At 39.9% G+C, this 27,594-nt stretch overlaps 1 protein-coding gene across 2 annotated transcripts in view; it reads right to left on the reverse strand.

The window, feature by feature from the left end:
* Positions 1 to 1,775: 1,775 nt before the first annotated feature.
* Positions 1,776 to 27,594, reverse strand: part of FOXJ3 (forkhead box J3) — a 57,450-nt gene continuing 31,631 nt past the window's right edge. For both annotated transcript variants that reach the window (XM_072427318.1, XM_072427319.1), the window contains exons 4-13: positions 20,705 to 20,779; positions 19,629 to 19,712; positions 15,993 to 16,094; positions 11,127 to 11,258; positions 8,553 to 8,712; positions 7,794 to 8,399; positions 6,775 to 6,864; positions 4,444 to 4,635; positions 3,534 to 3,644; positions 1,776 to 3,137 (exon numbers count right to left, since the gene is read on the reverse strand). In XM_072427318.1, coding sequence (XP_072283419.1) covers positions 3,025 to 3,137; positions 3,534 to 3,644; positions 4,444 to 4,635; positions 6,775 to 6,864; positions 7,794 to 8,399; positions 8,553 to 8,712; positions 11,127 to 11,258; positions 15,993 to 16,094; positions 19,629 to 19,712; positions 20,705 to 20,779 — 1,665 coding nt within the window. In that variant the 3' untranslated portion in view covers positions 1,776 to 3,024. The remainder of the gene's footprint in view (positions 3,138 to 3,533; positions 3,645 to 4,443; positions 4,636 to 6,774; positions 6,865 to 7,793; positions 8,400 to 8,552; positions 8,713 to 11,126; positions 11,259 to 15,992; positions 16,095 to 19,628; positions 19,713 to 20,704; positions 20,780 to 27,594) is intronic.

Genomic DNA, 27,594 nt, shown 5'->3' on the forward strand with positions numbered 1-27,594 from the left:
TAGCACCATAAACATGTGATTGTTCTGACATCATTGATATTACAATTCTCAAGGCCAAAGACTAAGGTACAATGACCTTACAGCTAAATATTTTATATAAAATCTAGTATCTGATTTGTGCAGAAGTCGCATGGAAACCGCAGGGGAGTAAGCATTAGAAAAAAATGTAAACATTTACAACTGTGATGCAACACAGTTAGAATGAAAGTTGTGAGTGACGGGACAATAAGACTGATGAGAATGCAAAATGGAGAATTCCTCTTATAAGCAAGGAACAGTTGGCTGTATTTCCTTTGGTTGACAAAAGGAATGCTAATGGTTTGGAGCATAGTGTTGAATCCTAATTTGAAAAGATTCACACGGTAACATAAAATCTGAAGGATCGTTTGTGGGGTATTTTACCCTGGCCCTTCCTCCCCCTTGAGTATTTCGGGGCCAATATCTGGGAGGACGTCTCCAGTGGGGCCAGCTACTGAGGAAAAAGAGAGAATCTAAAGCAGATCCAAAAAGGTTGTTGTTGTATAAAAGGTTTTGAATATAAAGCCAATCAATTCATAGTGCAATATAAAATAACAAACAAAAAAATCAGGCAACCTTATGTATTCCAGCACAGGGGAGTGCCTATATACTATGGAGATAGCTGTCTAACGAGATGGTATATAAGGCATGTACAAATAATGTCTCAAACCCAACGCATTTCGCTATAGGGCTTCCTCAGTGGATGTGAAGAGACCGTTAATAGGATAAGTAGTTGGTTGTAGTAGTAGTCTCTCTAAAGCCTGGAAGACCCCTTAAGGAACGCAATCACATCTAAATCGTTTCTGCCGGTCTCTACAGGATAGTAGCAAGCTGGTACGAGATTCCTTAACCCCTGCATTACCATCTACAACAGGTATGATTTAGATGTGATTGCAGTCCTTAAGGAGTCTTGCAGACTTCAGAGAGACTACTACTACAAGCAACTACTTATCCTATTAATGGTCTCTTGGCATCCCCCGAGCAAGCCTTACAGTGCTCGTTCATGCATCTTTCAGTCTTTTGTCGTTGGAAAGGATCGTGAAAGATCCTTACCAACTATAATTATTGAATGTCTGTACGAAGCCTTAGTCTCGAGGCACAGTAACTGAACTCGCTATCGTTCAGCAGTAAAGTGAAAACGGCAAGCATCAGAAGTACCCTGCAAAGCAGCATATTTCTTGCCATAAAAAAAAAGAAAGTGGGCCTTATTCACCAAGTTATAATGACTGTTATTTGCCATAATGATTGTTATTTTCAGCACTGAGTCAATGAGATGTAAAAAACATAATCACAGAGATGAATCGATATGGCACATAACACCTGGATATAGCTTTGTGAATGGAGTCCACATTTCCATTGCTGTGAAAGGCCCATTGCACCTGCAAAAGCAATATTAAAAATAAATGAAGCACCTTAGCATAATCAGATCACAAATTCATGGAAAAATACATCACAGCCTATATTCTCCAGTATAAATGATAATTGGCACAGAAATTATTTTTTACCACGCAATCTAAATTCTGCCTAATAGAGTTGTTCTAAAAGTATAATAAATGTAACTTGACTGTATTGTTCGAAAAAGTCAAATTCCACAGTTTAGTTCCCCAGTAAAGGCAGCAATATGAAGTGTAAACCATAGACTCAGCTCTTAAATAAGCCTCAGTCATTATTCTATGTAAAAAATGGGCAGGAGCCATAAAGTCTTCTGCACCTAAACACAAAATCAAACCTGTACTGGAATAAAACAACAAAGGATGAGTTAAAGAAATACATTTTGTAAAAACAATTTATTTAATCTTATAGTTTGACACAATTTTGCTTAATGAACACTTCAGGTTTTGAGGCTCTTTGCGGCAAACGTATGCAATGATCCCTCACATTGAAGGTGAACCTAAAAATAGGCGTTACCTACATTCTAGTATTTGTAATTATGCTAAGCCAATCTTGTTTTCCAGACACCCACAACCCTCTACCAGGCGAAAATTGGTTCCCAACATCTATAGAAGAAATATAGTTGGGTCAGGAACTCACCTCAACCTGATTGGACAATGAGGAAGCAGCAGCACACATTTGTGAGTGATTATCATTCTTTTTTTTACTTTTGAAGTCATCCTTTGCTGTAAAATCCTAATACAGGTACACTTGAATCACGGTAATGTAAAGACAGACTGAAAAAAGAACTAGTCGGGGCTTCAAAATCACAACTTCAACAATGTCACAGTAGACCTCATGTACAAGAGCTACTAAAATTTAAAGTACACCTTTTGTCACATAGCGACCAGATTCCATGTAGTCACTTTACCAGTACAAGGCAAACAATCTGGGTCAGTTCCTAATGGCAACTCGGACATATTTCTTTGCAATCATGTTTATATACATAAGAATAAAAGAAAAAAAAGGGGGGGCTGATTGGCATTGCACTAGCTCCATCGGCATAGGGAACATGGTACCCCTAATTTCTGCTGCTCTTCGAAAATGGCAGTGTAAGAGTAACAATAAAAATTTCCTTCAAAATAAAATAAAAAGAACACTACACAGATAGCTCATATAAATAAAACCAGACGTATAAAAAGGACCAGCAGTGTCCCAGAAATGCGATCTGTCCGGAAGGGAGGGAGGGGGGGTATTGAAATGCAGTTTGATGGGAGTTGCGCTCATAGAGAGATTCTGTCCAGGGGGTCAGTGTTGCACTTGCGGCCGACATCAGATCACACAAAAAGCCGAAAAAAAGCTGTCAAGAGTCACAAGACAACAGTGAGCGGCTGCAGCTTATCAGGGAGACAGACATGGTTTACAGGGTCAACTCAAAGCATCTGTTTCACTTATCCTGCTAAGTATAGTTTTGATTGTCATCAAAGTCAACATGGTTAGCAGTTTCTGCTTTCCTCGCTTGGAGGGCCTTTACCTTATTTTTTTTTTTTTTTTTTTTTTAGCATCACATTCGTGGTCACTTACACCAAGAACAATGGGGTAACGAGACGAGAGAACTACTGCATTGTAAGTGTGCTATACAATAGAGTCCCAGTCAAAGTCGTCTTGAATGTCATCTGCGGGAAGAGGGCGACGCATGTGGAAGTTGGACGGCATGATGTGAGCTTGATTCATTACTCCATGGTGTCCTGGTGACAGAGGAAAAAAACATGATCAGTTTAGATATCCATGAGAATGGGATTGGTCTAAAGCAGATTTCCAGGCAAACAACTACATGTGCAGCTGAAATCAATCATTCAGATTTCTATGTGCAGTAAAGGTCCCATTCCCAGCCTGATCTTATCTGAGCTTCAATCCAAAGAAAACTTTAGACAGTCATATACATTACCAGCAGCTTCCAACTGAGGTCATTTAAATCTCCCTGTGTTTGAACTGAAGATCATATGGAAGATTTAATCATTTCGAAGCCACACTGGGACATGCAATCTCAGCCAAAAAACTGATTTGGTTGTCTTAAAATGGGTGGTTGGCATTCATGGACAGGAAACATGCATCAGATTGTTTTATTAATGACCCACACTCACCTGTTAATCCAGATCCTGTAGTGCTCATTGGTGGTATATGAGAGTAATTCGGAGGTCCCATCATTGATGTAGGAACATTAACATTTTGTCTGGAGTCCAGATACAAATTACCTGTGGGAAAGAAACCATTATCTTTGACAGCTAGCAACGGTCACACTGGATACTTACACCTCTCTGGTATTCCCATAGGAGGATCCCTAAATTACTAGGACCAACCATATATCTATACCATTCCAAGTTCATCCCTCTCCCCCAACCCACATATATATGAGTTCCTCCTGTACAGCTACTGGTCGCCATATCTGTTGTCAGGACTGTTTAAATACTAAATGTATTGTAAGTGGATTAAAGTCTAGGTTCGGATAGACTGGTCTGTAACATTTAACTATTGTCGATTTAGGTAGAATATGTAACAATTTTTTAACTGTGCTGAATTAAATGCAGATTTCAGCTTTCCTTCACACTACAATTCCCTGCATACTGTTCCCTATTTACATTATAGGCATACTGTATGACTGGCTATGCTTTAGCACTCCCAGCCATAGCCAAAGCAGTTCTTTACCTCAGATAGTTGAGAGAGACTTTTCCAGCCAGGCGAGGGCACCCTTTACAACCTGGGCGAGGGGACCCTCTCCAACTGAAACTGGTTACCAGGCAGAATAGACTCAGTGACTGAATTAGTATCACCGCGGATCAGTAGACTGAACTAAACAGTCTGCCCTAAGTGCTAATCAATTAGCCACTATGCTGCCATTTATGATAATAGAATAAAGGACAGACTGAGACCTAGACAGTTGATTTATTAACTATAAAGTGTAATTTTACCAAGGCCTCAAGTGCATGAAGCTGAATTTAATCAAAATTTGCATACACTGCTTAAGAATTAAAAAAAAAAAAAAACACAACTTGCCTGTGCCAAGGTGCTGTGAAGGTTTGGAGCTGTGCATGTTACCATGGCACACGGGTGACTGCACATTGCCCTGCGGATGGATGAAGCCGGTGTGATTAAAAAACTCACTGAGGGAGGAGCACAAGTCTGCCAGCTGAACCTGATCAAGGGACCAATTCTTCAGGTCTGCTTGTCTCATACTTTCCATCAAACCTAGAATTAGAGAGTTTCAGAAATGAGAAGAGTCATAAATGAATTGCTGAAATAATTTTATAGAGAATTGTGAGAACCTTTAAAGCCAATTCCTTCAACACAATCACAAAAATGCAAAACAATATATATACTATATACTGATGGGGAGGGTAGGCATTCCATGTATAGGAGATAATACAGCAGTTTCAGTTTCACAGTTAGTGGCTATAGATCAGTTGTAAAGTGATTACAAAACCGGCAGGAAAGAAACATGGAAGCTGCCTCTGCTGACCTTTCTTTCCAATAATGTAAGCTGCTTGTATGTCTTGCTGACTAAATAAAAAAAAAGTGTCCATTTCGAGTTCACCTACAATCATAAGTTAGTGGTGCGAAGAAATAGGAAATTTTAAGTTTCCTAGAAAAGAGCTGAGATGCAGAAACAGCTGAGGTTTGTATATCTACAAATCATGCTGTTGGAGCTCATGCAGCACATTAGTCAGCGGTGAACGTGACCAGAAGTGTGTATGCGGTGTACAGTCTCCGTATAAAGATGTCAGAATACTTCTTGCAGATTCCAGGATTTGAAATACCTTCTGAGATTTAGCAGGTTGCAAGAAGCAACAAGCGGAGCCAATTCCTGGGATTCAGCTCCTTTTCCAGAGATTTTTATCTAGAAATTGTACATGGATCTGACACCACAGTGCATAGATGGAAGTGTTAAAACCTTCTCCCTAGTTCTGGTTTTGCCGGGGAAGTATTGATAACCTATACTTGTTTTAGTTGTGTGACTAAGAATAATGAAACCAAAAGATCAGCTTTTACACCCAGGAAATTAGCGTTCCCTGGGTTCATAAAATACAACTTACATTATGTCGGAGCGGTAGGTCCACTTTAATAAGATATAATGTATGTAGTAATTTGAAGCAAAGTCTCAGCATTTGCTTTTGTATAAAAACTTAATTACTGATCGGCTGGGCAGCATGCAGCAGCTTCTGTGCAGGAGTAAAAGTATAATGTAGGAGTGCAATATATTTTATTCATATGAAAAAATGCAAAAAAGAAAAACATGAAAAAAGAGCAGGAAGGTAGGATTTATTTATGAATAAAATGCACCTATGCTCTTAAGGTTTTTTTTTTTGTGAAAGCCCAATAATTCCATCTTGTGGTACAAGTGAGACCCTAATACTGTTTACTGCATGAATGGTTCATGTTCCGCCACAGCCTCTAAACTTGACCAGTGCAGAGGAGAGGGGTAAATATGCTAAAATGATCAGTAGGCCCTCTTCTTTACATAAGTCACATAATCATTTATCTGTATGTGACATCCATCTAAACATCCATCTATATAAACCAAATGGATAACCCTCGTGCTTATATGCCAAAAGAGTGAAAAATAGAAATCTACAAAGCCATTTAAGGTTATGTTCTTTGTAGTGACACAATGGGCCTGATTTAATAAAGCTCTTTTAGACTGAAGAAGATAGACCATCATGGAAGAACCTGGGTGATCTAGGAAACCTGAATTGACTTCCTAAAAAATAGATTGCTGTTAAGCTGGCAAACATTTTCAGTCTTGGGCCAGATCTATTCCAAGTTTGCAGAATCACCCAAGTTCTGCAGTGATAGTTTATTTTCTACAGTCTTGGAGTCTTTTTTTAAAGGCCCACAGACTCAACCAAGATCCTCTGCATCAAGTGACATTTTTTTTTGTCTGGGGATAGTCTAACCCAGGGGTCGGTAAACTCTGGCCTTTAGGCCAGATACGGCCAATCCGGTAGTTCATTCCGGCCTAACGACCCCTGGTCTAACCCAACAAAAGGCAGAATTTTTTTTACAACAGCCCCAAATAGAGACTGTTTTACAGGAATTTAAAAGTAAAGTGAAGGCAAGGTAGGACACATTACAGGATACAGTAGTGATGCTGAGGTCAACAGGAAGAAACAGGGAAAGCTGCAAAGGACTCAGATGCCCTGCAAATAATTTATCCCAAGCACTTTGATGTTCTGGCAGCATGGACAGATAAAACACTAAATCTCCTTTCTTAATATGCAGCAACACATTTATTGGTATTGGGTTACTTAACTACATAGATATTATAAAATTGAGTAAACCCCCCTCTAGTGTATAAAGAAAGCTGATTGTGGAAGCAGCCGTGTATACCTTGGAACTGAGAGAGATCGACATCAGACCAGTTGGCACTGCTGGCAATCCGGCAGCTTTCTTTCAGCATGTCTAAAGTCGAGTACCAGTCTGCAGAGAAAACACCATGCTTTAATGAACACATTTTTTTTTTCATCAGCTATTCACTTTTACTACTGAATTTCCTTACACACAGCTTCACTATCAATACACAACAAAGACACCAATAAAATATTAATTTTAAAAACATTACACGTTTTTGCTGAATACAGCACCACTGTTCAATGGAGACTGCAGGGAATAGCCTGCCATGTATCTATTCTCATAGATTATGACCATAAAAATGACTCAATTGAAAACAATTCACTTTATTTTAAAGGTAAACTCCAGGCTAGCAGCTGAATGCAAAGGTGCCAAATAACGTCCTACACATTTTTATCTCTTTATAGTCCTGTAATTTCTCATGTGAATTTATTTAGAAACACAGGAATGTATTGCAGAGGAAACAAGGTGCAGTTGTCTTGTCTGACCAACCTGCTGCTGAATGATGATTACCAAGTACACTGGCCCAAATCTGGTGAATATTGGACAGAATTTTCCTTTTTTTTTAGACAATGAGCAGTGCTGGAACAAGTCTGTGGTGTGTATTCAGTACAATGTCTATCTGACTGTATACCTATTTTAGGGTTTAAAATATATACGTTTATAAAATTCAGCTAGTTGCATTATTTCAACACCTTTGTATCTATTCTTGTCTACGTTTACCAAATTTTGACCATTTTGTACCCTACCAACAGCTGTGGAGTAGACCCTTAGGCTATGTACACACCTAAGACTTTTTGTGAAGGATCCTTTCCAATGACAGAAGACTGAAAAATGAATGAGCGAACGCTGTACATACAGCGCCTTTCTGCTCTATGGAGAGGGGAGAACAGACGAGTAGCACAGCGCTGCATTCTCTCCCCTTCAGCTTCAGAAACATATGCAGTTCAAAAGTACATGATGAATGTCAGAGAAGTACATTAAAAGCAAGCACTTACCTGAATTGTAGGATTGCGGTGTTAGAGAGGTCTGATGTGTGAGGGGCTGATGCTGATGGTTTCCGTGGTGCTGTATATGCTGGTGCTGTGTATTATGTTGTGCTTGATGCTGTGCGGGATGAGTGCCAGGGTGCTGGGCTTGATGCTGTACAGGATGGGTGGCAGGGTGCTGGGCTTGATGCTGTACAGGATGGGTGGCAGGATGCTGGGCTTGATGCTGTGCAGGGTGCTGGGGTTGATGCTGTGCTGGATGGGTGACAGGGTGCTGTACAGGATGGGGGGCTCGCTGCTGAGGATGCTGAGGTTGGTGCTGCGGAGCCTGTTGGTGACAGTGAGATGCGTGCTGTGCTGGATGCTGCTGATGGTGGACTACAGTGTGGTGTATGTGTGGAGACTGCTGGGACTGCTGACTGTGTAGCGAAGTGTGAGACATGTGAACTTGTCCCAAAGAGTCACCTACGGTGCTGCCAAGACTACTGGCATGGCTATTTGTCAGGTTACTTTGGCTACCGTGTTGCTGAGAGCTCATTGTGCTACTAGGGGAGTGCTGATAGGAACAAGGCGAGTGTGTTTGCTGGGAGGACTCAGACTGGAGATTTAGCATTCCTGAAACAGAAACAAATGGTGCTATAAATGCCAATATATGGACACAGTAAAAGCCATAAATTCAAAAAAATATAATCCTTCAAAAGGAAAAGAGGGCTTGGGTGCAAGTCCACCTTTATGTTTCTAACTAATCAAAATTATTCTGTAACCCACCTTGGCTTGCTGATTGAGCAAATACATTCCTGTACAGGCTTCGAAATGAATCGCTGAGATCTTCAAAGTTATACTCGGCAAAAAGCTTTTCTCGTTCTGGAGTGTTGTACTGCGACTGCTGTGTTAATGTCGGAGCAGATGGCTCTGGATGGCTTGTTACCTGGTGTTGAAAGAGAAGCATAATGAGCAATTTCTGCCATAATTAGGAAGAACTGGTAGTTTCACAAATAAAAAAGCATATGCCTCCTGGAGGGTTCAAACACATTATACAGAAATCCACTCGCTAATCTAATTAGAGGATAATTATTAGCTGCACCAGCCCATGGTTGCTAATAAGCTACACCAAATAAGAGTTAATCCTCACAACAGGTAGAAAAGAATTCCATGCAAGCAGCGGTTTTCTTTTTTTGTGTTTTGGAGCCCAATTCACAGGTGTGTCATTCACTTAAATAGGCTGCAAATGTACTATAAAGCAGCTAAAACTGGACATGCACCATGTAAAGCAGTACACCACAATGTCTGTTACTTTGAGCTGGTGCATTGGGGTGCCATTGTGCAAAACAGCAGAAATGTTTGGATCTTTCAATATATCCTAAATTTTATTTTGATCTCTACACCTAATGATACAAGTTAAATCAATTCCTAGAACAGATCATTCTGATGTCTGTAATAGCTCTGCTTTCAAGATGATCGATATTGAGAGTAATATGCAAGCAGAAAATGACTTATTTTGAATATGTTAGCTGCTTGGCTTAATTACTGATGGAGGCACCAACTACGAAAAAAAAAAAAAAAAAAAAAAAAAGCGTGTGTAACAGAACTTCTGACTTTAAACGCTATTTTAGTGGTCAATGACTGTTCAAGACAAATTGGGCAGCATGGTGGCTCAGTGGTTAGCACTCTGGCCACTGCAGCGCTAGGTCCCAGGTTCGACTCTCGTGAAATAACACTATGGACATTAGATTGTGAGCCCCTTTCAGGGACAGGTAATGACATGACTATGGACTTTGCACAGCTCTATGTAATATGTTGGCGCTACAAAAAACACTGTGTTGTAATAATAAAAACAATATTAATAATACCACCAAGCAACTAGCATTTTCAGAAGCAAGATATCAATAAAGCCTCCATATCTAAAACAGGACAGACTTAAAAGTAAATCTCTGCCTTACATACACCGTATAAATAACTTGTTTTCTTTAGGTCTCCTATCCCAACACCATCAGTGCTCAACCCAGACATTTTTTTTTAAGCTGGGTGGGATGAAATTGTAGGCAGGTGGAAGCCCCTGATTTGTGACCCAACTCATCAGTAATCACACAAAAACAGCGACGTGGTTGCTGAAAAGTGCCGGGTGATTCACCCAGCTAAAAGGGGCTGGGGAGAAGACCGAACACCTTTTCTTTTCCTCCAGGATAATGGGAGCCAATACCATGGACATTTTAAGCATGAGGGGAAGATTAGATTAGATTAGATAAACTCAGACTAGAGTGACTTGGATCTCTTGAAAGTAAGTGTGTACTGCTGGAGGATGGAGGGGGGTAGGTGAGGGAGGAATGAATGTAAAACTAGGCTGTGGACAAAGATCAGTTTAGTTTGGGATGAATCATGGTCAGTAGACTTTATGGTATATCTGTACTGCTGCAAGGATAGGTGAGCACAAGCTACCTTATAGTAAACCTGTGGATGTATCCTGTACATGCAATTCACAGATACAGGTAGACAGGTAGATACATGCATGCATTGTAACATCCCAGGAAGATTTACATTTACGATAGATTACTGGACTTCTAAACAAATGCAGTTCTACCATTTTCCCCCTTCCGATGAACTAAACTAACCCATTCATTCAGGCACAACTATATCTGTGTTCTTGTATTTAGCACTGTCCTCGACATGTCTGCATGTTAAAGCCCTATAAACATCTATGGGATGTCTCTGCTCCTTTCTGGACACAACCCTATAGAGGTCCATGAGGCTTTATTATGCAGGTATAATCAGGACAGGGCTGGATGTGAACAGCAGAGCCATGGCTAATGGATGTATGTAAGTTTGTAGAGGTGGAAGAGCAGGTGGTGGGTCATTTAGGTCAGAAGTCCTTTAAAGTAGGCATGCTATTCACATCACAGATAACCACACAAAAGGACAATTACAAAACTGTTTTTTAAATAAATACAAACCCCACTGTGTACTTCCTGTTTATACTCTTTCAAAGTCTGCAATTTTCTGGTAGACTCCTCCTGCATATGCGGGAATCAATCTTTCAATCTTGTTTGTCAAACAACAAAGCTGCCATTTATCTCCACATACACAGCCATGCTTTATATTTAGCGACTGGTGTACTCTGCACTGCAGCACCGACCCCCAGCTATTTTAAACAAGGCATAAACCCCAAACACAGGCTCTCAGTGGCAGAAGTGTGCGTGATTTATGTCAGACATACATAGTGTGCCTAGTAAAACACATTACAGCTTGTGAAAACACCTTGGACAGGCCTGAGCTGTTATTGTTGGAAGGAAACGTGTGAAGCGGGAGTGGAAGCGCCTGCACAATGTATAGAGGAGGTCTGCTCACCGGCGTATAGCTGTGCACACTGCCAACACTGTTCAAGTTTAAGGATGACACACTCTGATCCGAGAGGCTGTTGTTAAGGCTGCTTCGAGGACTGTCGTTGCCATCCTGACTCGTGTTACCGTATAAAGTTACCTGCAAGAAAAAAAAAAAAAACAATCATCATCAGAATTGTATGAAAAAGCAACTTAAAGCCCAAAATAAATCAGAACCATTAAAACAAAAGGTGTCCAAAATCCCTAGTAGAAAAAGCCTATTATTATTATTGAGCATGGTGTAGAAAGGGATCCCTGCTCCCTGAGTGGAAGTTCTAGTACACTCTTTGCTGTGTTAGAACACAAAGATCGCAAATTAGCATGAATCATGAACTATGTGGATTGCTGGGCAGAGGGTCTGAGTTTTAAAGTAAAAATACCAGAGACTGTTGATCCAGGGAACATCTGATTGCCTCATGGGATCAGGAAGGATTTTTTTTCCCTGTGGAAGCAAATTGTACCAGGGTTTTTTTTGCCTTCCTCTGGATCAACTATGTCTATAGCGTTTTTATCTGGGATATGTTTATTTCCCTAGTGGTTGAACTTGATGGACTTTTGTCTTTTTTCAACCCGACTAACTATACACCTATGTAAAGCTACTTTTCCATGATCAGGCAGGTTATTATTGCAGAAAGGGACAGGTGATGTCCCTTCTGCAATAACCCCTCCTACCTGCGCAATCGTTCTGGGAATCTGGCATGCACAGCATTAGTTTTAATTGCTTGGGATACCCGGTAATCTCATATTTCCCATATGTACCAGGAATGAATGAACTCGCCTGCGAGGGGAGCCACATTATCCCAGCAAATGAAGATGTCAAAAGATCACGGACAAGAAAAGGAGATAGAAAATGATGGCACCCTACAAGGGAATGAGGTATTGCAGGGTTTTGTTCCACTTTAACAGGAGGCCTGTTATACATCTGCAGACACACCAGTGCTTCAATACAGAGTGCAAAAAAACCTATAATATGCTGACAGGAGACAAGCTTCAGGCTGTGGCTGCTTTCTAAAGAAAACTAAGTAAGCAAATCTTGTTTTAAGGCACCTAAAATTTATTTAGCTGAAAAACCGATGGTTTACCTGGGTTTTACCTTAAATCAGAGTTGTCAGTAATCTGATGAAGTCAGAATCTAGAAAGCGTCCCACAGGGTACATGGGAATAGACTACCCGAAGCCTGTTTTTGTGGCTTCTCGTATCTTTAATTACATTTAAATTTACACAATGTTTAAACCAACAGATACAGCAGATTGAGTCTCCCACAGATATGTGATCACTGCCTGACCAGAAACCTGAATGTCATCCCATGCCTACAGGTACCTATAGGACAATTTAAAGAATTTCAGAATGTGCACCATAGCTTGTTTTATTACATACAGACGCAGCTAAAGATCTGTATTCACATTTGCTAAAAGCCTGTGTACTTTAACTTCATTCAGTCCAAACCTGGAACCGGCAATCATTTTTCAACGACATCTTCTGCCAAACAGCTGAAGTACACACAGTATATCTTCAGAGAAGAAAAAAAAAATCTATTTACATTAACTTCTTTGGTTACTGAAAAACCACATTTGATGTTATGCAGGCAGTCCAGTTTTGAAAGAAATTGCTGCTTGCTCTTCTTAACATGATTTGTTTTCACAGAATAGGATCCCAATTTTCTTTTTCATTATTGCTTAAAGGAGATTCTGCACATTTTGCATGACAGAGGAAAGATGGTGAGACAATAAATCCTGCAAGAGGAGTTTGGTATGCTGGTAAAATTGCTTCAGGGAGGGTGTAAGAGGTAGTGGAGGTCTATATGCCCTAAATCCAGCCAATGAGCTGTTCTAAATCCAACAACACAGTTCTAGGGGCACATTGGGCAACTCCAATTTCTTCAGATAGACAAGAAATATGAAAACTGGTGCCCAAGCAACCAATCACAAGGAATGAACATTTAGGCTGCATACAAACGTGCAATGGTCCTTGTCTGATAAACAGCCTAGGGCTGATATCGGGTGAGAATCTTGAGTGTGTACAGTGCTCACCGTCCATCGTCCGAACAACCATTCTGGTGGATCCACAGACGAGGAATGATCGTAATGAAAGTGAAGAGGGAGAGAGTGCAGCGGGGTGCTGCTCGCTTGTTCTCCCCCCTCCCCTCTGCATAGAGCAGAACGGTGCTGTATGTACAGCACTCATTCATGCATCGTGCAGTCGTTTGATCCTCTCCAATGACAATTATTGCACATGGGAAGTTATAGTTCCTTAGCCCAATTTAAGCTGAAACTGAACTGGGGACTCAAAATGCTAATTATTATATTATATAAAATATAATTATTATTATTAACTTGTATTTATACTGTGCCAACATAATACTCAGCACTTTACAAAGGCCATTATCATATCACGAAAGGATTACAATCTAATGTCCCTACCATAGTCATATTTCATTATCACAAGCAAGTTACCCTAACTGTAGGTTTTTGGGATGTGGGAGGAAAATGGAATTATTTAAGTGGTTTCCTAGCAATGTGGGCGACTTGCACATGCATTGAAGGGGGTACAGGAAGTCGGAAAAACTTTTCAAGTGTTTTTATTACATTTTCTACACAGGTAAACGCTAAAAAACTGATTGATTAGCCATATGAACAAGGCCTAACACAGATCTCCCTTCACTGTAGCTGTTAGGAAAAAAAACCTACAGAGAAAGATTGTGCAAAGCACATTCTAGCATGTATGGCCAGTCATGAATAGAAGCACCTTCACTTAAGCTGTTGCACCTAATTCAATTCAGCCTTTTCATCCAAATTTTTTTATAACTTGGAGCAATACAACTCAAGTTTTAAAATGTGATTAGTAGATTTTCGGCAGGTTTATATATGGCCGAAACTTTACGTGACTATCCAAGATTTTAGCAGAGACAGGGTGCTGGTCATATGAAGGCAGCTCTGCCATTGCTGCAACTACCTGACCCAAACCCACTGAAATCTGAGCTTACAAAAAAGAGTGTGTAAAAGAAAAGGCAGTACACTAATTAAAATTAGAAGATTATTGTAAGACTGTAAAATTACTCTGATGGTTCTATTTAGGGCTGAAGGAGCAGAACCTGCTGTAGGCATCACTTCCCCAAATATTGGCTTACAGTTGCTATTGCTAAAAGTGAAAACCTTTCTTCAAACTGTTCGAGACAGATGGGAAAAACAGCATTCATGGATCCCCTTTGTGAAGAGCTGTTAAATGTTTATCTGGTGAAATAAAACCGAAAACTAACAAGCACCTCCATTTCTATACCAGGCTGGCGGATGAAAGCAAGTGTATGGCGAGTTATTCTCTGCAGCACTATATTTATATCTGCAGCACTACTATTTTTAAATCTTGAGTCCGAGCACAAAAGCTCATTAAAATCAAATCATCAATAGCCACAAAAGATAAAAATCCACTTTGTGAGCCACAGTAACGTGCAGAAAGCCGGGCTTTAGAAGGAACGAACAGGTCCTCCTACTAAAGGCCATGGGAAACTACAGAGGGGGCAGGTGCAAGACCAATCACTTTGCACAAGGACAGAGCAGCAATGACCAGTCCTTAATATAGGAAACATTTGGGGGTTGTTTCACCTTATAATGTTCCACAGAGGAAAAATACAAAGGACACCAAGATTCAAGGAGGAATACATATATTTTTGCTTTATCTTGACCCAGGGGACCCACTGAATGAAAATTCTAAAAATCAAATACCTGCAAACAGGCATTCAGATCCTCAATTTGAGCTAACTAGTTGGGCAGAAAACGTATCCTTCCCTTCAGTGATTTCATTGATCTTTGTACCATCTTCCTAAAATGTACAGCCAAATATGTCATGGAGTCAGGAGCTCATTAAATCAGCCTTTCTCAATCCTTTACCATAGGGGAACCCTTGAAATAACTTTCAGGTTTTCAGGGAACCCAGGCTATAAATGATTACATCCACAGCTCACAGTATATTAGTGTGGTGGTCAGCAGGAAGAATGCCTCTTACATTGCTGACCATTGGGAAGAATGTCATCCTCAGAGATAGCCAAATATTTTACAGCCGTGTGTTATGGTGTGCACTGAAATGTATATGCGGTAAAAGCCTTCATGGAATCCATTTTAGAATGTACATAGGCTGATGGATGTGAGTGCACTCTTCATGATTACTTGTTAACCAATTGAATTTACAATCTTTGGCTTGATAACAGAAACTTGGTACTAGAAATATAAGCACCAATCTATGCTGAACTTTATCCGATTTGTCTTTATTTCATATATATATATATATATATATATATATATATATATATATATATATATATATACACACACACATACATACATACATATATATACACACACACACCTCTCCTCTTCTTTCTTGTGTCATTGTTTTAATGTACAGCCCTGCGTAATATATTGGAGAAGTAATCATAATCAACTAACGCACTATTGTTGCCAGTATTTAAATAATTAATTGTACTCTTGGAATGAACAACATCTGACTATACACATTACACAATGATTGCACATGATCTCTGTATAATCTCAGATATGCAACATGAATGCCTACCTAACCAATCCATTCCATTTCTGAATCAGGCAGGCCCATGTACTACATAACATCTAAAGGATGATTGTACAATCAGAATCTAATGTTTGGCTAATGTTTTAGCAAATGTCTTTAACACCCCACAGCCACCACTCTGGTCCAAAGCTGCTCTGGAAAATGTCAACTAAAATTTGAGAAGTGGAATAGTGAAGAGTGACACTTTGATAGGAAATGGAAAGGGTTTTGTGACCACAGTAGTCTGTGTACCAGGGACTAGGAGTGCACTTACTTTATTAGTCACAGTGTTGATAGCCATGTTCGGAGAGGCACTTCCAGAGATTATACAATCCATTCCCAAGGAATCTGAATCGATGCTGTAAGGTGTTGAGGCCTGAAAAAAAAACAAAAAAAAACAAATAAAAAGGCATTATTGATTTCTGCAGTCAGGGATATGTGAAAATGCATCCAGCATATGAATAATTTAGTTTTGTAGTTTCAGAGCTTCGCAAAGGAAGAGCAAAAATAAGCTGCTACTTACTGCTAGTTAAAATGAAAAAAAAAACAGCTTCATGCTAAAAACGGATTTATCTGATGACCTTTATGTCAGTAACACCTTTTTAGAGCAGCCATATGTGGGCACATCAGAGCAGCCAGGAAGGAAATAACAGAAGGAAGATGTATGAAGAAGGCAAAAGAGCAGAGAGTGCGGCTTTACTAAAGGAGAAAAACTTTCAATTTGGACATTAAATAATTATTAAATATATTAAAATATAATAATATATTATTAATATTAAACTAAATAATAATTAGTACCAAATAAGTATTAGGATTTTTTAAAAATATTTTACATATTTCCTTTACATGATTTGAAATTTCAATTAACCACATTCCTACAAAATTACATTTCATTTCATTATACTTACCCAAATTTTGTTCCAAAACCCGCTGCATTGTTTACATGCTTCTGCCAGCTTTTTCATCTGACTTTCACGCTGACCTGGTTCAGCTCCATAAGCTTCTATGGGGCTGGTAGACATGAAATGACCAACCTACCCGGCTCATAGATGTTTATGGTGCTGAAATATGCAGACATGAATGTCGGAAAGTTTCCTATTATTAATAAACAGTATTTATATGGCACCAACATATTATGCAGTGCTGTACAATAAATAGGGGTTGCAAATGACAGACAGTGACATAGGAGAAAGTAAGGACCCTGCCCAAAAGAACTTACAAAAATCGCCCCAGAGCAAAAATGTGTCTACGAAATACAGCCAACATTAAAGGGGAACTAAAGCTCCATTTTTAAAAAAAAAATGTGATCAGGCAATGCAATATTGCAGAAAGGGAGAGACAATGTCCCTTCTGCAATAGGCATTCTTACCTGCCTGATCATTCCAGGGGATTGTCAAAAAAAAAAAAAAAAAAAAAAAGGGGAACTGCACATGTGCAGCTCGGCATTCATTGCCAGAACACCTGGCTATCCCTACGTTTGCCTGCACCAAACGAACTCGCAATAAAGAAGGCTGAAGATCGCACCTAGTAAGGGAGGGTGGTGGCACCCTGCTACAGATACAAAATATAAATATACTTTTTTATATAATATCTGAATACCAGGAAAAAAAAAAGGTAATTGAAATTCATGTGAGAGCGGAGTTCAAGCCAAAATTTTTGAAATACTATTCAGCTATTTTGCTGCCATGATGTAGCTAGTAAGGTGATAATACAGAATATAATAAACCTTTGTGTTCTCCACTTGTCAACAGAGAAGTAGTATATAGACTGTGGTTTGTGATTCGGGGAAACACTCCAATATTATTTTTTTTTTTTTTTTTTTTAACAGCCTTGATTATCTTTTTCTAATGCATAACTGAATAAAAGGTTTGCCCGAGTCTGACTTTTTCTTTGTAAAGTCCATGGCAAAACGACCCTGACAAATGCAGGATTCTGCTGCCGCTCATGGGGGGGAAAAAATGAGGACATTGGACAAGCGGTGTGACGGCATGGCCACAAGAATGGTTCATTTTGGTCCGATTGCCTCATTCATTACCGAGTGACAACACCTCTCTCAGTAGTTGCATTATGTCTGCTCCATGAAATGTTTTGCATAGTTTATTTTATTGCCCAAGTATTTCTGTGCATAGTTTCATTCTCAGCTGTAGATAATGTCATAATGATGAAGTCACCTTTCTGTACCGGCTTTTCCACTGCAAGGGGCTACCCCGGAACAACTGCTAGGCGAGGCAGTGTGGTATTAACTATTATATGCTCAGAAGCACTTTCTCCTTATTGATAGAAACAATACTTTGGTTTTAAACCTTCTTGCCTTCTGTGCAACATTTCCATCTTTCATATACATTAAAAGCAGACTCCCAAGCGTTTTAACATGGGGGAACCATCAAAATTACTTTCAGGTCTTTGGGGATTCTCTGTTATAATCCACAGCTCACAGTACAAATGCAAAAGTACTGTAGAATAAAGGTAATAAAGGTAATAGCAATATTTTCATTCATAGTGTCATTTTTTTTTCAAATCTACATTTTCCACATAAATGACATTTATTAATTTTAAGATAATTGCAAGTTTTGTCAAATATACGGAATGTATGCCAATAGGAAAAATATCAAATCTCAAAATTGTGCATGCATGATGGAAAACTACGATCCTCAAAACTGTACACAGGTGGCACATGACTTGTAGGTCATCCTTTTGGAGCTGGTATATAATATTAGTTCCTCTAGAGGCAATTCCACTTTCCTTTTCATGCATTCTTCTTAGAATAAAATCAATAAAAATCCATCAATGAGAACTGGAACCCAGCTGCAGGTGTACATACCTGGAACTGAAAGAAGTGACCCTGAAAAATAAGTTCCCTCTGAGAAAAAAAGCTGATGGCTGATTTTAAGTGGACCTGAACTTGGAACGTAAGAATTTATGTTATAAGGACAATCTAAACTGCTAATTATGCCTAAGCAGCACCCTAAAATATTGTGTAGTGAGTATCTTCAAAAAAATCCCCTTCTTGGTGAATGTGCCTACAGCCTCATAGATGTGTATCTGAAACGTGAGATCTAAGGCAAGTTTGCCTTTGGCTTTAGGTCTAGATTTGACGCCACTAATGTACTGTTCATTATTGTTCTTGCTGGAAGCTAACATGAGAAAGCAAAACTGGATTGTCAGCTCAAGAGACTGTGCACAACAAGACTGGATAATTCAACAATTGGGAAAGATCAACTTCCGGGAGACCACATGCAATGATGAGGACAAGCCCTTGGTCCATTACCTGCCCTTCCCCACCCCCAGAGTTCAGTTCTTCTGTATCTAATGATCTATGATCTGAACATGACTGTCCTTAGGCTTTGTGAAGAGAGGAATTAAAGTATATCTAAACCCAAGACAGCCCTTCAATATGGTGACTGTATGTGTTTCCATTTTAGGATGTACAGAAATTATTTGTTAACTGGAAGCACAAACAATGCACCTACATGAAATTCAGCCTGGGTGACAACCTTGGCTTCTTTTATAAAGTAGAGAAGTGAATGGAGCCACCCAAGGACAGAAGTTTGTTATTCCTAGAATTACCAAGTATAGACAAAAGAAAGCCTTAAAAGGAATCTAATGCAGGGCAAGTACAGTGAATTATTTTTGGTTTAGGCTTTAGGAGCTCCAAGCCTGGACAATCAATGGCCCAGACAGTTAACCTAGACCAGATGAAACCCTATGCATTTGCAGGGTGGCAAAGTCTGGTGAATGATATAAAGACCAGGGTGAAATTGGAGGCACTTTGTAAACAGGCTATGAATCCAGTGCATATATAAATAAAAAAAATTATGAATAGGAGTTGTGCCAAATGCCCAGTTACAGTGCTGCAGTTGCATTCTAACTATTCAATGATTGCTCATGGGATACAGACGGATATACATACCCGCTCTCCAGATCGCGGCCTCTTCTTTGGCCGAGCTGGTAGCGCATCCTCCTTTGGATTTGTGTCTATTGCCCAATAGGAACCCTGGAAAACAATAAATGTGATTTGATCACTGAAGACTACAAATGTGGTTTATATCTATTACTAAACTTAAGATTCGCATTAAGTAGTCATTTATTCTTTTACAAAAGAATGGTTTTGTCAGACATATATAAATAAAACATTGCATAATATCCTTAAGGAGAACCATTTACAAATGATCATATGAATTTATTTACATCTTTATTTGTGTATTGTTTTAAAAAAGGTGTTGCTATTTACATGTATTTTCTTGCTGTCAGAGCAGTGTTAGGTTTTTTTTTAGGTCCCCATAGGGGCTATTCCATCACCTGCCTGAGATCATTGCTGACAAAGTTTAACCCAGCAGCAGCAGCTCTAAGGAACTGTCCATATCAATTTCATAGTATACCTGTCATGGGAGAAGGTGACTAAGGTGACTGACACTAGCATTACAATATGAGACTAACCCTGTCTGCGTGTAACTTTTGTTTCCAGCAGGTTGTATGTTACGTTTGTGCTCTCTTGCAAGCTATATCCACTGCTGCTGTCAAATACTTCTATTTGTGTCAGATAGCGTGAACCCCTCTACATGCTGTCGTTTCACCTGTTAGCTGCCATGACAGTAAAATGCAAGGAAATTGTGTTCAGAAGGGGAAACACATGCAGGGAAGATTTAACACATCGCCCATGGTAAAAGTAACCAATATTCTATTATTACTCCATCTTACTTTTGTTATCCTAATGACAGGGTCACATTAACAAGCTATTAAGTCACAGACCTGCAATAATAGCCTGAAAAAGGTGAAGACACTTTACAGGCAAACTTGTGTCAGGTTATTGACTTGTCAAACACTGAAGAAAGGACAAAGATGATGGGCAATTATGCGTCTTTAATACCATTTCATCAATGGCAGCCAGATTCCTTTGGATTACTGAGCATCATTATTATCAGTATTTAATGCACATCTCTCCAGGACCTGCAGGAAGGACAATAAAATAGAAACAGGGTCAATTACCTTTCCAGGGTCGTCCTTGGATCGAGGCACTTTCAGAAAGCACTTATTCAATGACAGGTTGTGTCTTATAGAATTCTGCAGACAGAAAACACACAGAGGTGACTTGTCAGCATTTATTATAAATCAGACATTATTGAAGAGCCTGCATCTAAAAGATTAAGGAAAGAAATGCCTTGATGACACATTTGTGCTGCACACACTGCACCTGGGACAGAATATGAGGTCAAACGAGGGAAGTACGTTTCATGTAGGTTTATCAGCCCTTTATGTTCTGCTCAGAATGAAGACACGAGTTTTAAGACCGACTCAACCATCTTCTCCAGGAGTCATAAAACAACCATGCAGTGGAATTTAAACAAGCCGGATCAGATATGATGCGGTTGGCTCAGTTGCATATTGTACAGGGTCGTAGAGGGATAATATATTGGAAGCCTGCAGATTTTGGTGCGCTATGTTTTGCTTTCGAACTGGTAGATCATAAATGTGGCAAACATACCCGTTTCTGTAGCAAACTATCAGGGCTGCATTTACAAACCTGATATACAAACCCTTTTCCAAGCATGCTTTCCAGTGAACCTGAACTTGGAAAAGAATTGGCATATCATAGGAACCATCCAGAAACGTGTAGCTAAGCAATACCTTGGGGGGGGATGTCATTATGCCCACTGCACTAGTGTTCTCCCCAGCCCCTTTTTGCAGGGGGCACCACCCGGCTCTTTTCAGAAAGTACCCAGCTGTTTTTCGGTGGTAAATACATTGGTTCTAATCCTATCTCTTGTAATGTTTCAGTGGCCCTCTCTGCCCCTCTATATACATAGTTCGAATTTGTCGCACAAAATGTTTGCATTGATAATACAACAAAATAAAAGAAAATTTGTCACAGCTCAAAGTACAAACATTGTATAATCTAAAATTTGGGGGGGTCCTTCCTATTAAATAACATTAGATAGCAGACCAATTAGCTAGACATAGTATTCTCAAAATCGTATAAGAGCGAGATCAATAACCGGGTCTCATATCCCGGCTTCCTCAAGGCATGCGTAGAGAGCGATATACGAATTGTATGATCATAACATGTTCCTGTTATATAAGTGCAACAGAAGTTTGCCAGGCTTGCGATGGATCCAGGATATTCAGTACCATGTAGAATAACACAAGTGCAGATTTGTGTCCTGTAGGGAGCAGCAAGGAGTGCTGTGTTCGCATAGCCTGAGATTTCGGCGCATGTGCATTGGATGTGCTATCGGATGGGAAGGATCCCCCAAATGAGTTGTGACAAATTTTCTTTTATTTTGTTGTATTATCAATACAAACATTTTGTGCCACACAAAAACCCAGTCGTTGTTATCTTTGATTTTGTTTTTGGGTTGTTACTGAAAAGTTGGGTCACAATACAGGGGCCACTACCCACCTAAAAACTTCATCCTACCCAGCGTTAAAAATAATTCTGGGGGGAACACTGTGGACGATGACAAGTCCTGTGACTGGAGTCTCGTAGTGGGGTATCTGCAGTATAAGTACGTCTACCTCATAGAATCTGTGTAAACCCAAACCCCTTCACATCCACAACATTCGGGTAAAAGTCAAAGATTGTTTGTAAAAATTCACCCCCTTCCCTAACCGAAAATATTATTCTGACCAGGACTCCCCATGCTGCTTCCTTCGTGGCTGGCACCAAAGTGTGTTTACTAGTCCTAGATGTGGCGTTAGCATTGACATTGCTATTACAGACCCCTGAAATAACTTTTAGGTCTTAGAGAACCTCTCCTGCTATAATTAATATATCCACTGTACATATGTGTGGTCAGTGGGAGGAATGTCACCCTTACAGATAAAAAAAAATAATTTGTGGTAATTAAATCGACCTGAGAGGCACCAACTGCTCATACCCCAAGGGATCCCTACAAACCTTCGGAGGAACCCTGGGATTCCAGAGAACCCCCATTAAGAAACACTGCTATAACATTTGAAAGCGTTTTGAATAGTAAAGGATTTCTAAACCAGGACGTTGTCACATAGGCAGAGTTCACACAATCCCCCATACCCATTTTTGCCAGCTGTGGCTGATAACACATGGGCAAGGTCTCAGTGCCTCCTTAATCACTTAAAAAATGTCATGTGAAAATGCTGACATTTGCCCTACTAGTGGCTGTGAAATTTTTTTTTCTAATGATTGGTTCTATTTCAGGAAATGCTGCAAGTGTGGTAATCCATATAGCCGGGATTCTCGAAAATTGGACATCAGATACTTGAAGCCACAATGTGAAGGCAAACAAAGCTTCTTTGTAATGCTTTGCACATCACTGCATAGTGAACAGCAATTATCTGGAGCAGCATTTCTCAAACCTTTTTAACATGAAGGAACCTCTTTAATTAAAGCAGACCTATCATCAAAAGTTTTACTTTTAAAAAATTATTTAAAAAAAACAAAAAACTTTTAGGTAAAGGGTGAAGCTGTTCCTTTTCTATCTTTACCACTGTAGCCGTAAAGACAGAATGGGAGCACAGAGCCTCCTGGGATACCCACATAAAGCATCCCAGGAGGCTTCTGGCTGCTCCTTCTGTGTATGCCTAATCTTGGGCATGCGCAGAAAGGGTGTTTTCATGAAATGGGGGGGATGCCAATCTCACACATGCACATTCCTTATTTACAGCAGGCTACGTCACCCAATCTCGTGCCTGAGCAGTGCAAGATCGGGTGACATAGCTGGAAGAAGTAGATGGAGGAAGATAGTGGTAGCCTGAACTTTCAGATCCAAATGAGAACAGTGCTGGAGGACTCTGGGGAGGCAATTATGATTTTTTCTTTTTAAAGTTTAATTTTTAGGTCTTCAGCGAACCCCCGGCTATAATTGCTATATCCACATCTCACAGTACATTAGTATGGTGGTCAATAGGAAGAATGCCTCTTACATTGCTGGCCAATGGGAACAATGTCATCTTGACAGATCGCTAAAAAGATCATTGGTGTCAGCTAAACTGACCTGAGAGTCACAAATTGCTCAAGGAACCCCTAGCAACCTGTGGAGGAACCCTGGTTGAGAAACACTGATCTAGAAGGTTAATAAAATTGCAAAAGAAGTAGGACACATTAACAGAAACAGACACCCCTATAATTTCCTAGAACTTTTTGTATACATCAGATCTATTTAAGCTTTAAGGTTTAACCTTGATAAGATTTCAGAAGACCTCCAAACTACCTAAAGCTATCCAATGGCAGTCTGATGGTGTACAGAATCTTCATCATAGAGGAGACCAATGTTAGATGGGCTAGAGAATTAATGGTGACTGGGTAAGGTTATCTAACCTGCCCAACTGACTGTTCAAGCAGCCAGTCATATGTGAGGGCCATTAGCTTGTCTGTAGGTAACATTTATTGCACAGCCATATCTTGCATTCAGATGTCTTCTTCTCTTTTGGGCCACTACACCCTCACCTGGAAAAGCTCTAATGGTTTTACTACTGAGCAATAAAAAAAAAAAAAATAAATCATCCACCATGCCAACTTGGCATATCTTGTCATCTTTTACAAGGCTTGGTCTTAAGAACTACGCAGGAGAAAACTGCCAAACTTACATTTATAACCCTGTAAAGAGGATGCAAAGTAGTAAAGTATGGTATCATAAAAGCTACTTTTGGAAAGCTACCTTCATCAGATTGTTTAACCCTCCAGCACTCAGCATTCCCCCTACATGCTTCATAGTGCAGGAGAGGTGTTAATTAGCAGACTTGCTAGTGATAAAACTTGGCGCGCCCGTGGCTGCTGCTGAGTCATCGTACGGGGCAATTCTGCAGAAAGAAATGTAAACTTGTGCCAAAAAGTTGTCCTACGGAGCATTTCTGCGGAATGAAAAATAAACTTGTGCCAGAAATCGCAAGATTTTTATTTCTGCCACTTCTGTAGGAATGGAATTACCTGGCAAAAAGATTTGAAAGTACTGGCCAGAATTCTGAGATGCACCTACCTCTAATCTGTCTATATGGATACAAATGTTAGAACAGAAAACTAGTTTCGCTGACCTTTTCCTACATGATGCAAACTGCTCAGCTTTTCAAGAAAATTAAGTAACCATAATTGAATCATTCTGCATTTTGATACATTTTCAGGTCTATGTCTTAGGAAGCCTTGAATTTATAGAATGACGGGATTTGTAGCACTTGGGAGAATATAAATGGCAGTTAAACTTGCAGGTGCACTTTAAACTGGAAGTAAAGGGGAAAAACAGATGAAAAACATATAAAGAAACCATTTTATCTACAAGCTAGGTCTGTTCACACAGTCCTGAGCTTTAACAAGCCCTGCCACACTGGTGACCTGACTTTTCCATGATGAAGATAAAAACAATAGCCAAGTCACCTCCCTGCCCTCAGTCTGCGAATTAATGTTTCTCAACCAGGGTTCCCCAAAGCTTGCTAGGGGTTCATTGAGCAATGATCAATTTGTTTCTCACAGGTCAGTTTAAGTGACACCAATGATCGATCTTTCTTGGCTATACGTAAGGGTGAAATTCTTCCCATTGGCCAGCATTGTTGAATGCATTTTTCCTTCTGAACAAGATGCGAATACACCGCGACCTGTGGATATAGCAAGGCTTCAGACACTTCCTAGCCAAGCAGCATTTATCCACCATTTACTCTGCTTTGCAGAAGCAGGTAAAATGTTCTGCACTTCCAGGTATAGATATGCACTCCATATCCCTGTGGAGCTCATGGAAGGTTATTGCTGACCGATACCAGCAGCTAAACAGAGTACGGGTGAGAGAGAAGAGTACATGCTGCTGGTAAATGGAGAAACCAAGTGAACCTTTTACTTTTTCTACCACGCCACGCTTTCATCTATAGGAACAGCTATCTGCAGCACTGTGGATTTGTGAAATCATTAAAGACTTCACAAAGTCTACCCTAGCTCAATAAATTAATCCTTATCTGCTTATGCAATAAGAACATGTCTAACAATTATTCCAAGGAAGAAGGTTTCAGAAATATTCACACACTTTGATAAGGTTATGTGCTTTAACATGCATAACAAGTTAACAGGAAAAGTCTATGGGTCTTATATGGAGGTTGTTGGCGAGAATGGACCAGGGGCCTCATCCTATGTGTCTGAACTTTGTATTTATTATTTTTATTAAATTATTTATAAAAAAACTGCATATTATGCAGTGCTGTACAATAAAGAGGGGTAGAAGACAATAAACCTGCATACATAAGGTCAAAGTATGAGGAAAAGAGGACCTATGCAAGCTTACAGTCCAAGAAAGTGTTTCTCAACCCTGGTTCCATGATACTCTGGGGTTCCTAGGAGAACTTTGTCAATTTGTGCTTCTCAGGTCAGTTGCCCCTGACACCAATCATCTTTTTGGCAATCTATAGGCGTGACGTTCATCCCAATAGCCAGCAATGTTAAAGGCATTCATCCCATTGACCCCAAAGCATGCACCATGAATTGGGAATATCAAATACTGGCAAGGGTTCCCAGGGACCTGAAAGTTATATAAGGGTCTCCCCCATTTTAAAAGGGTTGAGAAATGCTGGAGCATAGTATATAAATTAGGTTGGGGAGATAAAATTTCCTTAGCTACTGGGCTGCGGTATCTTAATTCCTCTGCATGTCAGCCTAAATCTGCCATAAAATTCTGGCCAAACAAGAGAATGAAGCTCTCACTTAGGGCTGACAAAGGGAGCCAAGGCACGCACAAGTGATAATTACATTCATCTGCCAGTCTGGTGCCAGTGTCTAACTATACCGAGATTTATAACGGCTATGTAAAGGCAACAATTGAAACCGGAGAAGTCTGAAGCCGGTACGGCATCTTTGTGAAGAGCAGACAAGGCCTAAAGGGCAAAGGGCAGACCCCCATATCGTTATTGCATCACGTGAACCCTGCATCCGCCAGACATTTCTATGCAGGCTTTACAAGGACGAAGTGTAATTACCCATCAGCTGCTCTCTTTAAAGGCCGCGTCTATAAAAACTCAGGAGGTTTTCGAGGGATGGAGGAGGCCAAAAGTTCCCACTATAAAAATGCGATGGCTGGAACACAGCTGTTGTGAGTCTACAGTTATTAAAAGAAGCATTTCCCAAAGTCATTTCAGACAGGTGCTCTTCGCGATGCCCTTTTATCTCTCATGTTTTCAAGAGTAATACAATATAAAATCTATAGTCTCTATTAGCAGGTCCATTCAACTCTGAACATAAAATGAACAATTTTGTCCTGGTTTCTGAAGATTGGAGGGCGGCTAATCTACTAAACTAGCTCAGACACCGATATTAATTTATCACTTGAGCCCAGCAACCTTTATGGTAATTGGAAGCCAGAGCCATGCTTTGTCTTAGCCTAACATCATTTATTGGTACAGAAAAAAAGAAACGACTAGTCAGGGCAAATTATAATGCTTTACTGTTACAATCTTTAGGATAAAGCTGCCAGTTAGCATTTGGCATTTAACAAACTGCCATGACTGTTGGACATGTGCATGTTTGTTATGTCCATGACCCCACTGCAAAGAGAACAAGCTCATAGCAGGTCACCTCTGCAAAAAAGAACTCTCTTCTGTGACTACATTTTGGTTAGGTACACACGTCCGATGATTCTTGTCTCACAATGGCCTCAGGACTGATATCGGACAAGAATCTAGATGTGTGTACAGCGATTGTCATCCGGTCAATCCGGACGATCCTAATGAAAGTGAAGGGGAGAGAGTGCAGCAGTGTGCCGCTCCATCATTCTCCTCCTTCCCTCTCCATAGAGCAGAACGGGAATGTATGTACAGCACTCGATCATGCATTGTGTAGTCTTTTTTCATTGGAAAGGATCGTGAAAAGATCCTTTCCAACGACAATTATTGCACCCAGCCTTAGGTAGCACACATTTCTCTGTGTGGGATAA

This window comes from Pyxicephalus adspersus, chromosome 11 (genome assembly GCF_032062135.1).
Source record: "Pyxicephalus adspersus chromosome 11, UCB_Pads_2.0, whole genome shotgun sequence".
Lineage (NCBI taxonomy): Eukaryota > Metazoa > Chordata > Amphibia > Anura > Pyxicephalidae > Pyxicephalus > Pyxicephalus adspersus.